This window comes from Phascolarctos cinereus, unplaced genomic scaffold (assembly GCF_003287225.1).
Source record: "Phascolarctos cinereus isolate Bilbo 61053 unplaced genomic scaffold, phaCin_HiC Scaffold_7;HRSCAF=346, whole genome shotgun sequence".
Taxonomy (NCBI): domain Eukaryota; kingdom Metazoa; phylum Chordata; class Mammalia; order Diprotodontia; family Phascolarctidae; genus Phascolarctos; species Phascolarctos cinereus.
This window is the reverse complement of record NW_027556180.1, coordinates 28,172,677-28,186,595: the sequence shown is the minus strand read 5'-3', so window position 1 is coordinate 28,186,595 and position 13,919 is coordinate 28,172,677. Positions and strand designations below refer to the sequence as shown.

The 13,919-nt window shown below is 38.9% G+C and overlaps 1 protein-coding gene across 1 annotated transcript in view; it reads left to right on the top strand.

The window, feature by feature from the left end:
* Window positions 1-13,919, top strand: part of SERPINI2 (serpin family I member 2) — a 40,474-nt gene that overhangs the window by 14,446 nt on the left and 12,109 nt on the right. Inside the window, exon 5 of the mRNA XM_020979710.1 lies at window positions 2,967-3,064. Coding sequence (XP_020835369.1) covers window positions 2,967-3,064 — 98 coding nt within the window. The remainder of the gene's footprint in view (window positions 1-2,966; window positions 3,065-13,919) is intronic.

Genomic DNA, 13,919 nt, shown 5'->3' with positions numbered 1-13,919 from the left:
TCAGTTTGAATATTGCCCTAATCTATAGACCTTTTCAGGTTTCTTAAGGTCTTGTACCCAGTTTCTTCATCTGTAAAATGGCAATAATAATAGCACCTATTGCAGGGTTGGTGTGAAAATGCACTGAGATATAATTAGTGGGCTTTGCAAAACAAAATACTTTAGAAATGAGATCTTTTGTCAATATTATTAACAACATCACTATTATATCTGTTCTTTCAGTTGATACAATTACACTGATGTTAGAGGCATTTTCCCCGGGTGACAGGGAAACCAAGTTAAGGAAAAATTTAATGATTTGTCCAAAATCATATAAGTTATTAGTGGTGGGTCCAACACTAGAACCTGGGTCTAGATGTAGGAAAATGTAAACTCCTTGAGGGCAGACACTGCTCTGAACTTACATCCATATTTTCAGCAGCAGGCATAGAGTATAAGTAAAAGTTGCTTAATAAATGCTTACTGATCCATCCATAGGTGATGTTGCTACTCATTGTGAGCAAATTAATTCAAGATCCATCAATATTTATTTATTCCATGTATGCAATGTGTTAGGCCTTGTAGGGGAACACAAAGAAAACAGGCCGCATGGTATGGGGGATAGAGAGTCAAGATGATGTTTGTCATCCCTCCCCTCGCACATGTTGACTGTGTGACCCTGGCCAAGTAAGTCATTTAGCTTCTGCATGCCAAGGCAGCTCTTTAGGGCCATAAGTTATAGAGCAGGAGCTAACCTGCTTTGGCAGAGGGAACTTCCTCAGCTGGGAGTGCCCCATGCTGATAGAGGCACAGGTCTTATAAAAATAAACCACACAAGTGCCTACCTCACAGAATCCTTGAGAGGGTCTCACAAGATAATACCTGAAAATCTCTTTGCTGAACCTGAAGTGCCAACTATAATTCTTATCATTATATATATATCTGTACCCCAACTAGATTGGAAGCCGCTTGTTGTCAAGCATTACAATTTACAATTTCTCTTTTTCACATTTTCTATTTCTTCCTTCCTTCCTTCTTTCCTTCCTTCCTTCCTTCCTTCCTTCCTTCCTTCCTTCCTTCCTTCCTTCTCCTTCCTTCCTTCCTTCCTTCCTTCTTTCCTTCCTTCCTTCCTTCCTTCCTTCCTTCCTTCCTTCCTTCCTTCCTTCCTTCCTTCCTTCCTTCCTTTCCTTCTTTCTCTCTCTCTCTCTCTCTCTCTCTCTCTCTCTTTCCTTTCTTTCTTTCTTTCTTTCTTTCTCTTTCTTTCTTTCTTTCTTTCTTTCTTTCTTTCTTTCTCTCTCTCTCCTTCTCTCTTCTCTCCTCTCCTTCTCTCCTTTTCTCTCTCTCTTTCTCTCTTTCTTTCTTTCTTTCTTTCTTTCTTTCTTTTCTTTCTTTCTCTTTCTTTCTTTTCTTTTTTTCCTCCATAATTTTGCTGGTATGGAGAGCTCCCTGTATGTAACTTCTTCTGAAAACTCCCCTGAAAATTATAGTTAGAGATGAGTGGGAGGTTTGGTGACTTGCCCAGGGTCACATAGCCATTGTGTGTAAGATGTGGGATTTGGACCCAGGTCTTCCTGACTCCCAGGAAGACTCAATCTACTCCACCATGCTGCATCTCAAAAAGCATAATATAGACATTCTTGTTCTCATTGTACATGTGGGGAAACTGAGGTCCAGAGAAGTTAAAAAAATTGCTTGAAGTGATATAGTTAGCCAAGAAGTGTGAAAGGCCACTTGTGAAGGATGGCCTTCCTATGTCCTTGGATTCACTCTAGGCATCACAGCTCACTTACCGTCCAGGAGAAGCTCATGTATATGATAGGCACACTTAATAAATGCTTGCTTGTTGACTGGGGCAGCCTAGATCTTTCATGTCCCTTTCCAAGCCTATGTAACCCCCATTTTGAGTACAGTAACTAAAGACCTCTTTTCCCTCCAGGCAAATTGAAAGAATAGGTCATTTAGCTGCTTTCTTGGTATCAGTTTTGACATTCAGCCCAGGAGACTTCTCTAAAAGTATACTTTCATGTTGCAATATGAATAAGATTCTCAGGACCTTAGGTTTAGAAATGGGAAAGACCTCCATTCACTCACCCATTGGCACAGATGATGAAACTGAGGCCCAGAATCTTGTCCAAGGTAATACAGACAACTGAGTGACATATGAGATAGAGTGTTGGACTTGGAGTCAAGAAAACCTGGTGAATCCTGCCTCAGACACTTCCTGGTTGCGTGGCTCTGGGCAAGTTGCATAACCTCTGTTAGCTTTAATTTCCTCTTCTGGAAAATGAAGAAGTTGGACTCAGTGGCTTCTAAGGTCTATGATCTATGATCATATGGTAAGTAGAAGTGACAGAGATAGGACTCAAACACAGGTCATCTCACTCCAGACTCAGATCTTCTTCCACTTTAGCAGGGCTTCATGAGGGTATATGGAAGCCATACACAGACAGGTGATGTAGTGGATAAATTGCTGCACCTGGAGAGTTTAAATTAAGTCTCAGATATTAGCTGTTCAAGTTTGAGCAAGTCATTTGGTCTCTGCCTGCCTCAATTTTCTCATCTTTAAATGGGGATAACCATGTTAATAACTACCTCGTGTGGTTGTTGTAAGGATAAAATGAGATGTTATCTGTAAAATGCTTTGCAAAGTTTAAAGTACAATATAAATGTTAGCTATGGTAATGCTGCTGATCTCTAAAGTAGAGGCACAACACAAAACAGCTTGTTCAAGTATTCTTTTCATGGTTAATTTAACAAAAAAAAAACCCACTGGGAATATTTTCCCAATTGTTTCTGAGAAATTAATGAAAACTAGAAGATTGAACTTATGTGGGGCCCAGGAAAGAGGACAAAACTTGATTAAATATAAAATGTGATGATTGAAAAAAAAAAGTATTTCATTGCACAGGCAATTGTGGTTGAAAAAAATTAATCTGGTAAGAGTCATGGAGAATGTTTCAAGCATTTCTTTTTTTTCCCCCCTACAGGCTTCAAATAGAACAAAAATTAGATTTCAAGGAAGTTTTCAAGGCTCTGAATATAACGGAGATATTTAGCGGTGGCTGTGACCTTTCAGGAATAGCAGGTAGTGTGATGGATGATTGTGATATTATTCCAGATATTTTAAAGTATGTTTTCAGTTTTTTTCTTCCCTCAGTTATGCCCCTTAACCATTTGATTTTCAAACTTAAAACAATACACCCCATAAAACACAAGAACGAGCTGCATAAATGTCACTTCTGTACATTCACACAGCCAATAAACTCTCAGGATGTTTTCTGTTTAAATAATTCCCTTCATGGAGCTCACAAAACACTTTGGAACTGTTAGTTAAGCCAGATAACTGCAATTTTTGGTGGATTTATGGCGTTAAAATGCAACCATGAGTTCTTATTTCAGACGCTTTCATTTCTAGACCTCTAAAATGGGAATAATAACTTCACAGCCCTTCTCTAACAAAAACTCATAAAAACTCATAAACCATTTTGCAAATGCTAATGTAGGAGTATTAAAGTACTTGAAACAGTCATCTGCAAGCTGCCACTGTTCTCTGACCTAGAATACAGAGAGGGCCCCATCTAAGACTCCAGAACATTTTACTGTCAGACCACTATGGGCCAACTATGGGTAGGGCACTGGGCATGGCATGGGAAGATACAGAGGCAAGTAAGGCATAGTCCCCAACCTCAAGGATTTTATACTGGCCTGTATTCAGTAAACCTGTACAAGACAAAGATTTTCCAGTGAAAATTTATAGCACAAAGCAGGTCACTGAATGTCTCTGCTGAGATTCATCATCGTTTGTTGACATAGAAATAGAACATAGCACCTAGAAGGCCTGTTTCTCCTTTGGGTGAGTGAGTGTAAAACAACGTGGCACATTGGTGCCATTGAGCTGCAGATCCAAAGGTCAATCGCTGGGATAGCTAATGCACAATCTGTGGCCCACACGTGGCTTTTCAGAAGTTCAGGATGCATCCTTACAACATGAAGGGAAAATCAAAATTGCCCTTACAGCTGTATTGTTGTTATTTTGATGAACTGCAAAGGCAGCAAATACTTATTATTGACTGATACAGCATGTTTTCTGAAAGATCCAACATGGTAATCTGCCATAGACATACCTAAGGGTCCTCTAGCCAGTATGATCTATTTAGCATAATATAATAATTACATATGCATTATAGGATTAGGGCTGGGAAGGCCCTTAGAGATAACAGCTGGATGTGGAATGGATGGGGCACTGGACTTGGAATCAGAAAGATCTGAACTTAAATCCCGCCTCAGGCTGGTAGTGCAGTTATCCCTCTTACATCGTGACTTTCCCCACTGTGGTTTTGATAGAGTGTGGGTTGGCATAAAAAAGATTAAATGCTAATTTTTTTGGAGTTTTGCAAAAGCTGCACAGCATAGGTATAGGCCAGCACATGACACAGAAAAAGTTTAGAAACTCAGAAATACATAAAATAAATGCATAGTATCATATAACATCAACATATTTCATTTTTAATACCACAATAATTCAGATTTCCTCTCTGGTATGAAGTGAGGGCCAAAAAATTTTACACAGATTTTCCAGAATGCAGGGGTGCCATGCCCCTAATCTCCTCAGTGTGGAAGGGATAGTTGTATAATCTTGGGCAAACCATTTAATCTCCATCAACCTCAGTTTCCTCATCTGTAAAATGGGGATAATAATATCCCTATTTTACCATGAGGTAATAACATCTTCTTCATAGGGTTGTTGTGAGGATCAAATGAGTAAACATATATGTAAATGCTTCATGTATCTTAAAACACTCTATAAGTTAATTATGATTGTTATTAGCTTGGGATCATCTAAGCCAATCCTCTCATTTTGAAGTCCAGAGAGATTAGGCATCTTATAAATAGGAAACAGCAAAGCAAAGATTCAAACCCAGGTTCTTTGACAATAAATACAGCACATTTCCCCCTATGTCACAGAACACTTAAGGGAAAATTGCTGTAGCTTTGTCATGAGGCTGGTGAATTCTGACTCATACCACTGGTCAGGGCTAGCCACTCTTAGTCTACAGAATGTAACATTCCACCTGAGATAAGAATTTGACACACTTCCCCTGGGCCTCTCAGATTTTACTTCTGCAATGGTCTCATCAGTGTTAAGCATTTGAAGTAATGTGGTTGGTGAGACTTGGATTTAAAAGCTCTCTGTGCCTCAGTTTCCTCATCTGTATAGAGGGGGATAATACTTGTAGCACCTACCTCCTAGGATAGCAGAACTGCACAATCATAGTGTCTATCTATGCTTGCTTTATAGGTTATCTAAAAATATGATAAATACACCTTACATTTCTTCATGCCAGTCACTGATAACAGAAAGGACAGGGTCCTGTGCTACTCTTCTATAGACCTCTTTTCAAATTAACAGAAGATCATTAATCAACACTCACTCTTCTGCGAACCTATCTGCAAGTTTTATTAATTACCCACCATTTTATTCTTCCACCAATAAGTATATTATGGGAGATTTTGTCAAGTCTGCTGAAATTAAAGCGTACTCACTCATTCAAGGCATGTCTTACAAATCTAGCAGTTCCATTATGTTAAAAATAATAATAATTAGTTTGATGTGAGTGACTCTGTGCTAACTTTAGGGATCTCCTTTTTCTTTTCAAAATGCTTGCTATTTACTAATCCTTTAGAATTTTTCTGTAAGACCAGTATAAAAATCATTGGTCTGGAATTTCCCAAATTCATCTTTTTCCTTCTTGGTACATAGCTTAATTTTTATCACTAAAGAGTTGCATTATGGATAGTTACAAAAAGAAAAAAAAGATAAAGCATGGGGAAGTATACTAATCTCTTCTTTCATATTAGTAGAATACAGACCTCTAGAAAGAAATAGTGTGTACCTAACCGTGGTTGGGAAGAGTCTGCATGGCAGGGGATTTGTAGATCTAAAAAAAACCCACCAACTTTCACTGAAATATTAAGGAGAAAGTGGAGGAATGGGGAAGGATGCAAAATGGGAAATATTCTTTGTCTGTTCTCACAGCAATATTACTTTATTTCTCTCTTATTATCTTCATACAAACCCTCTCCCCTATACTTCTATTCTTCTACTTTGGAGTTCCTATACAAGGGCATCCTTTCTTTGTATGAAGTGCTATTTCCCCTATCTCTCGATTTTATCTGATTCCTTTTAACCAACCAAGATAACACCCCTTCAATTTTCTAGCATCTCTCCCCATGACTTCTTACATATCACCAACAGAGGTCCTCGAATGACATTAACATATTCTATTACTATGCTGGGAGGTAGGTTTTTTAGGCCCAGAGACTTGAACACATTTAAAGTAGCTTGGTAATCTCTCACCATATTTTTCCCTGCCGTTGCCTTTCATTTCTTCTTCATGTTGCTTGTTAGACTGAAGACCGTTTAATCTGGAAGAGAGAGAAGCAAAACAGAAATTAAGTAGTCTGTGCTCTCTCTCTCTCTCTCTCTCAACATTACCTCATTGTTTCAAACAATGGGCCTATCTCTTCCTTGATTCTTTCAAACTGAGGAGAGGTTCAGAAGGTATCTATCCCATTAGAATACAAGCTCCCAGAGAGTAGACATTGTTTCATTATTTATGCTTATAACTTCAGTGCTTGACACATAGTAGGCACTTGCAGATTGTGAATTTTTTGATGATAAATTTTAGTGGATTCTGAAATGTATCCCTCTTGATCTCCCCCTCCCCCTCTCCTCCTCCTCCTCTTCTTCTTCATTTTTTCCTCATCCTTGATTATGTGATCCTCTTCCCACTTTTTGTCCATCTGCTTTTTTTAAAATTTGAAGTCATCAGAGAGCCATCTGTGTAGCTCCATTGTTTTCTCCATTGTTAAATTTATTTTGTCACTGATATGAACCTCAACTGTAAAGATAGAATTGCAATAAAAAAACTCCCATCCCCTTATGGTATTACCTTTTATTGTCTCAGGCTATGAAATCATGTCATCTTTTCTGGTAATTTTTTTTTTTGAAATTTCATTTCCTAAAGCTTAAAGTACATTTCTGATTAATCCTAGTGCGTGATTTTCTTTCCATTACAAACTGAAAGTTAATTTGATTACTTTTTTCCAAGATTCCTGTTATTGTCTTTTTGTGTGTGTGTGTGTGTGTGAGGCAATCGGGGTTAAGGGACTTGCCCAGGGTCACACAGCTAGGAAGTGTCAAGTATCTGAGGTCGGATTTGAACTCAGGTCCTCCTGACTTGAGGGCCAGTGTTCTATCCAGGGCACCATGTAGCTGTCCCTGTTATTGCCTTTTCAACCATCATATTTAATTATTCGCTAGAATTTAGTCCAGATTATTTCTCCTCATCCCTTCCTCTACTTTCTGAGAGATTTTCAGGTTACCTAAAGAGTTTCTCAGATGCCCTACGTTTTGCCAAATTATACTTATAGTTCTAGTAGACTTTGGATTTAAACCTAATTGTCCAGCATTGACTTTATACTTTGTCTCTGAACAAAATCTGTATTTGTAAAGCATAATCCACTGCCTTTGTCTTGTCCAGTAGTCTGTTGTATTTTCTCCCAATAACATTGCTTTGTTTTTCCTTTTATCCTCCTCCAAATACTCTCCACTGCGCTTTCATTCTTAAGTGGTAGTGCTATTCTCCCTCCCTTTCCAAATTATGATTCTTTTTGAACACATTCTGCTGCTGCCATCATCCAATCAAACTACAATACCACCAAGTCTCAATGATACCTATTTGATTGTATTTTTTGTGTGAAAATTTAAAGTCCATCTCATTTTTTATATTCTATGTATTGATATACCTTGAATCTTCAGTATTATTCCTGCCTGTTATTTTCTATTTTCATTTGAGAATTACTTAGAGCTATTTATCTCTTTTATATGTATATTTAATAGTACCTGCTTCATAATATGTAATTTTGCAGTTTTTCTGGGCTTTCTCTCTCTCTTGCCCTCGAAATTCCACTGACAGCCTTCTTGACTAGATTAGTAAGTAACCTGACATATGTGAATTACACTCTACCTCTTCATAAAAACCTCATCATTTTGTTATTATAGAAGAGATTAATAAGCTTTCCTCTTCTTCATTCTTTTTGAGCATTCATAATATAATTTTTTTTGTTTTTACTTTTAGTAGTATTTATTTTTTCCAATTACACATAAACACAATTTTTAACATTCATTTTAAAAAATAAGATTTCGAGTTCCAAATGTCTCTTCCTCCCCTCTCTCCTCCTTAAGACACTAAGCAATTTAATATAGGTTATATATGTGCAATCATGTAAAATGTATTTCATATATAATATAACTATTAAATAATTAAGAAACAATATGATCAAAATGAGTTGAAAGTTAGTGTAAAATACTGAGCAAGATTTTAAAGAAATAAAAATTGAGGCAAAATTTGATAGCTTTCTCATAAACCTATAACTTATTTATTTATCACATTTCCTAACATACTCATAGGACTAAATTAATGTGGTCTTTTATAATCCAAGGTACTATTTTAATATGGAGTCTGGACTCTTCCTGGCTTTGGTCATGATTTGGAGCATTAATTCAGTTTAGTGTCAAAAGCAACAGCAACTTCTCATGGATGCTGGTGATCAGCAGATGTCGTTCATTTGTGTTTTTTGCTTTTTTGCTTAGCCAGGGCTTTCTTAGTCTTTCCCTATCCATCTTCCCATTTTTCCCTCTTTCATGTGATAAAAGTCCAGCAGGGAAAACAAACAAACAAATTTCTGATTTTTGGTTCCTATCTTTCTAACCATTTTATCTTTATGGCAGAAGAAAGGAAGAAAGCTATTACAGTTATGCCAAGTTTCTCTTCACTAATAGAATGAAAGCCTCATGCTATCTTTTTTTCGGTCAAAAAGGAATAATTTTTCCCTCTGCTCCCATAGAAGATGGAGTATCTCCCACTGTGAAATAGCTAATTTCTGGCATACTTGCTACTGCTATTCCTCAGAATTTCTCTACGATGACTCACTGTATGTCCCCCTAGAAAGAAGAAACATTCATAAACTACTTCAGATACAGACCCTTTTATTGAGAAGGATTATTTCATTCATTCCAATTTAGCAAATATTTGGTTTCTCATCCCTCAAATAGCTCCTTCTCCTTCACATAAAAATAGGTTAAGGACAGTTAAAACAAAAATGTCTTCCCATGAGCCTGTTACTCCATTCAGCCATCTTTCCATCTCGTTCCAGCTCTTTACTTCCAAAGTTTTGGAACGAGTAGCACACAATTACTGCCTGAACCCGCTCGTTCCTTAGTACCTTCCAATCTGGTGTCCACCTCACAAATTTACTACAATTGCTCTTCCTACAAGCAAATCTAATCCTCTTTTCTGGTTCTTATTCACACTGACTTTGCTTGTTGACTGTCTCATTTTTCTTGATGTCATCTGTATCTTTTGCTTCCATGACTTTGCACCGGAATGGTTAGTTTCCCCTTCTCTAATGGTCCTTCTCTGTCTCTTTCATTAACTCTAAATCCTGCAGCCCTCTCTCCCTTAAATGGAATGTATATTAAAAGTATTACCTTGGATCTCTTCTGTTTCTAATTTTTATTTTGGTCATCTCATTTGGCCCCAAGGCTTCAATGATCATCGCTAAGCAGATTGCTCCATACCTCCCCAACCCAGCCCAAACAGATGTTATGGCTTGGCCTCTCACCAGAGCTGTACTTTGTGGGGTATCTTCAACCTAATATCCCACTAGAATCTCAAACCCATCATGTTTAAAGCTGAACTCTTCATCTGTTTCCCTAAAGCTCTGTTCTCCTTCTAATTTTTCTATGCTGTTTATGGTACCAGTATTCTTCAGATCACATGGGTTGTAGCCTCAGAGTTCTCTTGATACTTTGTGTAGACTAAACCTTGACGCTTATTATATTCTTTCTTATATTGTCATTTATGTTGGTTTATTCCATCCACCTCTTTCATCAGAACGTGAGCTCTTTGAAGGCAAGGCTAGTAGCTTTTCACGTCTCTCTATCTCGGTACCAAAGTCTATTACTCCTTCACTCACTCATTTCAGCTGTGTCTCACTCTTCATGGCCCCATTTGGAGTTTTCTGGGCAAAGATACTGGAGTGCTTTGTCATTTCCATTGTCACAACAGCTCATTTTACAGATGAGGAACCTGAACCAAACAGAGTGAAGTGACTTACCCAGGGTCACACAGCTAGTAAGTGTCTGAGTATGGATTTGAACTCAGGAAGACTATCTCTCTGGCTCCAGGCCCAGTACTCTAAGTCCTGCACCACTTAGCTGCACTTCACACATATTTATTAAATTGAATCAACAATACACGCTATAATGAAGAAAACACTGACTGAAATCAGAGGTACTGGGTTCAAATCTCATCTCTGATAACTCCCATATAACTTTGACCAAATGGGTTATCTTCCCTGGGCCTCTGTTTTACATGTAAAATGAGAGGATTTGGACTAGAAAGCTGCTGAGCTACCTTCCAGCACTATATCTTTGAACCTTTGATCCCATTATATTTAGAAGAGTTATATAAGTAATAACAGAGCTAAAAGCAAATCCCCAGCAGGAAAGGATCAATGTCCCCAATTGTTACTAGCAGTTTTACTTCTAGTTTCTCTATTCTCTGCCCCAGTTCTAGCTAAACTCTGGTTCCCAGATCTGGGGGTGGTCAGCCCCACCATTACAGCTGACCAGCTACATCTGAATGAAAAGTATTTATTAAGTGTTTGCTCTGAGCTGGGCATTAGGTGAAACACTGGGAATACAAATGCAATAGCAGCCTGGGCTGTCACAAAGATGAGTTCAAGGATAAGACAGTCCCCTGGGCCTGTTGACAGGCAAGGAGGAAGCCCTGAGGCCCTTTTGCTGATTAATTCATGACCAAGTCAGTTAAGCATGTAGTTGTGGACTTAGATTCAGGATGTTTAGCTGTGAATCCCATATCACCTCTTTAATCATCTGTGTGGTTATGGACAAGTCACTTACCCACTTACAGCCTAACTTTTTTTTTTAATCTATAAGATGTGGATGGGGGGATAGAGATGGGAATTGTGATTTCCTGAGTACATGGAACTCCCAGAGTTTGTCCCCAAGGCAAAGTGGCATCCCATCTTCCAAGCACTTAAAGTCTTAGAAAGTTGCCTAAAGCGCTGAGACGTTAAGTAATTTACCTGGGGTCACATATCTAGTGCATGTCAGAAGCAAGCCTTGAACTCTGGTGTTCTAGGCTTTGAGGCCAATTCTGCATCCATTGTACCTATATCCACCCACCTATGTCCTCTGTAACTGCCTCTGAAATTGGAGATAATAATACCTGTATCACAAGGCTGTTGTGAGGAAAGTGCATTGCAAACCTTAAAACACCAAATGAATGGAAATAATTTTATTTGAACTCAGCAGATGTTCTTATGGAGGGCAATTTGGATGAGAAACCCTTGTCATGCCCCTCCCTTTAGGAGAAGAAGCAGAACTGATTCTCCCGGACCATATCTACCTCTATGTACAGGGGCCAGGCAGAGAGAATGATTTATCCTTGACATCTCAGCTCCATCTCCCTTCCCCTTTCTCTGGCCTCCAGGGCAGAGAATACTCAAAGTTCACTGGTACAAAGAAAAATATTAGCTTGGAGATAATGAGATTACCTCTTAAAGGTTTTAGTCTGGAGTAAAGGTCTCAGGCTTCTTTTCTCTATAAAGTAGAAAGCTTTCAAGCTTAATGCTGATTATGTATTAAAATTCATTAAATGTTTTGAACCCTCAGGCAGCATTTTAATTGACAAGGAGAAGGGTGGTCTCCAGTAAGCTGAACTTGGTATAATCAATTATTCATATGTTTCACCTCCTCACCTAACATACTTTATATAGTGAAAACACCAACTCATGACAAAATTTAAATCATACTTATCCAGAAAATGATTGCTAAAAATACAAATGAACAGTAAGCAGTCCATGAGACAAAAAAGGTATTTCAAGCACAACACAAACTGTTCAGTCACCTAGCATTTATTATTAAGTGCCTTCTATGTACCAGGCACAATGTTAAGTGTTGGTGATACAAAGAAAGGTTAAAAAAAAAACAATCCCTGCTCTCAAGGAGCTCATGTTATAATGGACAATAAACATGAACATGAACAAAACTATGTGAAAACAAAATGTTATATGGGAAAAATTGGGGATAGTCTCAGGAGAAAGGTACTAAGATTAAGGAAAACTAAAAAAGGCTTGTTGCAGAAGGAAGGACTTCAGCTGAGACTTGAAGGAAGCCATCAAGGAAGAGATGAAGCATGAGAGAATTCCAGGCATGAAGGACAGTCAATGAAAATTCATGGAGTTGAGAGATGAAATATCTTGTGCAGGTACAATAAGGAAGTAAATGTCACTGGATGGCACAGTATGTAGAAGGCAGTAGGTGTGAGAAGATTGGAAAAGTAGGAAGAGGCAAGTTATGAAGGCCTTTAAAAGGCCAAATCAGATTTTACATTTGGCCTTCAAGGCAATAGAGGCTACTAGAGTTTATTGAATGGGGATGGTGACATGGTCAGTTATGTGTCAGATCAATTTGAAAGCTGAGTGGATTCAGGACTGGAGTGGGAAGAGGTTTGATGCAAGGAGACCAACAATAGTCACAGAATGAGGTGAGGAGGGCCTGTACCAGAATGGTGGTGATCAGAGGAGAGAAGAGGGCATGTATTAGAAATGTTGTGAAGGCAGAACGGACAGGACTTGACCAGTGACTAGATAAACAAAATGAGAGAGCGGGTGAGGAATAGAAGATGGCATCCAAGTTGCTAGCCCTGGTGACTGGGAAGATGGTGGTAGCTTTTAGAGTCATAGGGAAGGTAGGAAGAGGAGAGGGACTTGTTGGGGGTGTGATGATGAGTTCAGCTGGTTTTGGTCATGTTGAATTTAAGATGTCTGTGGGACATCTGGTTTGAAATGGAAGTCATGAGATAGCAAAAGTATTGGATGGTGAGAGTAATCTAGGTTAAGGTTTAGAATGGCAAGGTCTTTGATAGGGTAGAGGGAAAAGAGATTCAAGAGAAGTAGACAGTGTAGAGTTGAGCTGGTTCACCAAGGGATCAAGATAGGGAAAGGAAAAGAATACAGCCAGGGCAGTGCTGATTGCTTGGGAAACAAGTGAGGGGTGAATTGATTGAAGGTAAAGATGAAGAACAGGTTTTAATGTTGCAAGCCAGAGGGAGAGTTGGAATGCAACAGATTATAATCAGATAAAGGAATTTTAGAGTTCACAACCATGGATATGGGGTACTTGTGGGTAAGGCCAAGACTGGTGACATGACCATCACTGTATATATCTGAGGTAGAAGAGTAGGTCATGGGAAATGAGTAAACTGAATAATTAAGAGCTTAGGGTATTTGTGGAAGTCCTTTACTATAAGGGCAGGAGGTGGGGAGAAGAGAAAGACTGTGAGCCAGATACCAAAGTCAATGAGGAAGGAAGGAGAGTGTTCTAGATATTTATAGACATCAGTTAAAAGAATCTTGATTGGCTTATAAATATCAGTTGAATGAACCTCAAAAGGTCACTGAGTGATGGTGGTAGAGGGAGAGTCAGGACATGGCACTGGGGGAGTAAGGAGCAATCCAACTCTCTCCCAAGATGAGTGAGTTGGAGGGTATGAGTGGAAGGGCATCAGGTCCTGGAAAGGGGAGCCAGGGAAGCTGTGTCATCAGGAAAGAGCATGAAAATGGAGCAAGTGAGAAAAGCAAAGGTTTCAGATGAAATTCCATCTGGTCATTCCTGAGATCACTGCCTTGGAACTGGAGCTTGCTGGTAGGAGTGGCGGCAGTGGTGGTGGTGGTGGTGGCGGCGGTGGTGGTGATGCTGGGGTGGGGGTGATGGTGGTGGTGGTGGTGCTGGGGTGGGGGTGGGGGGGAGTGGAGAGGGATGAGAATAAAGGAGTCATCAATAAAGA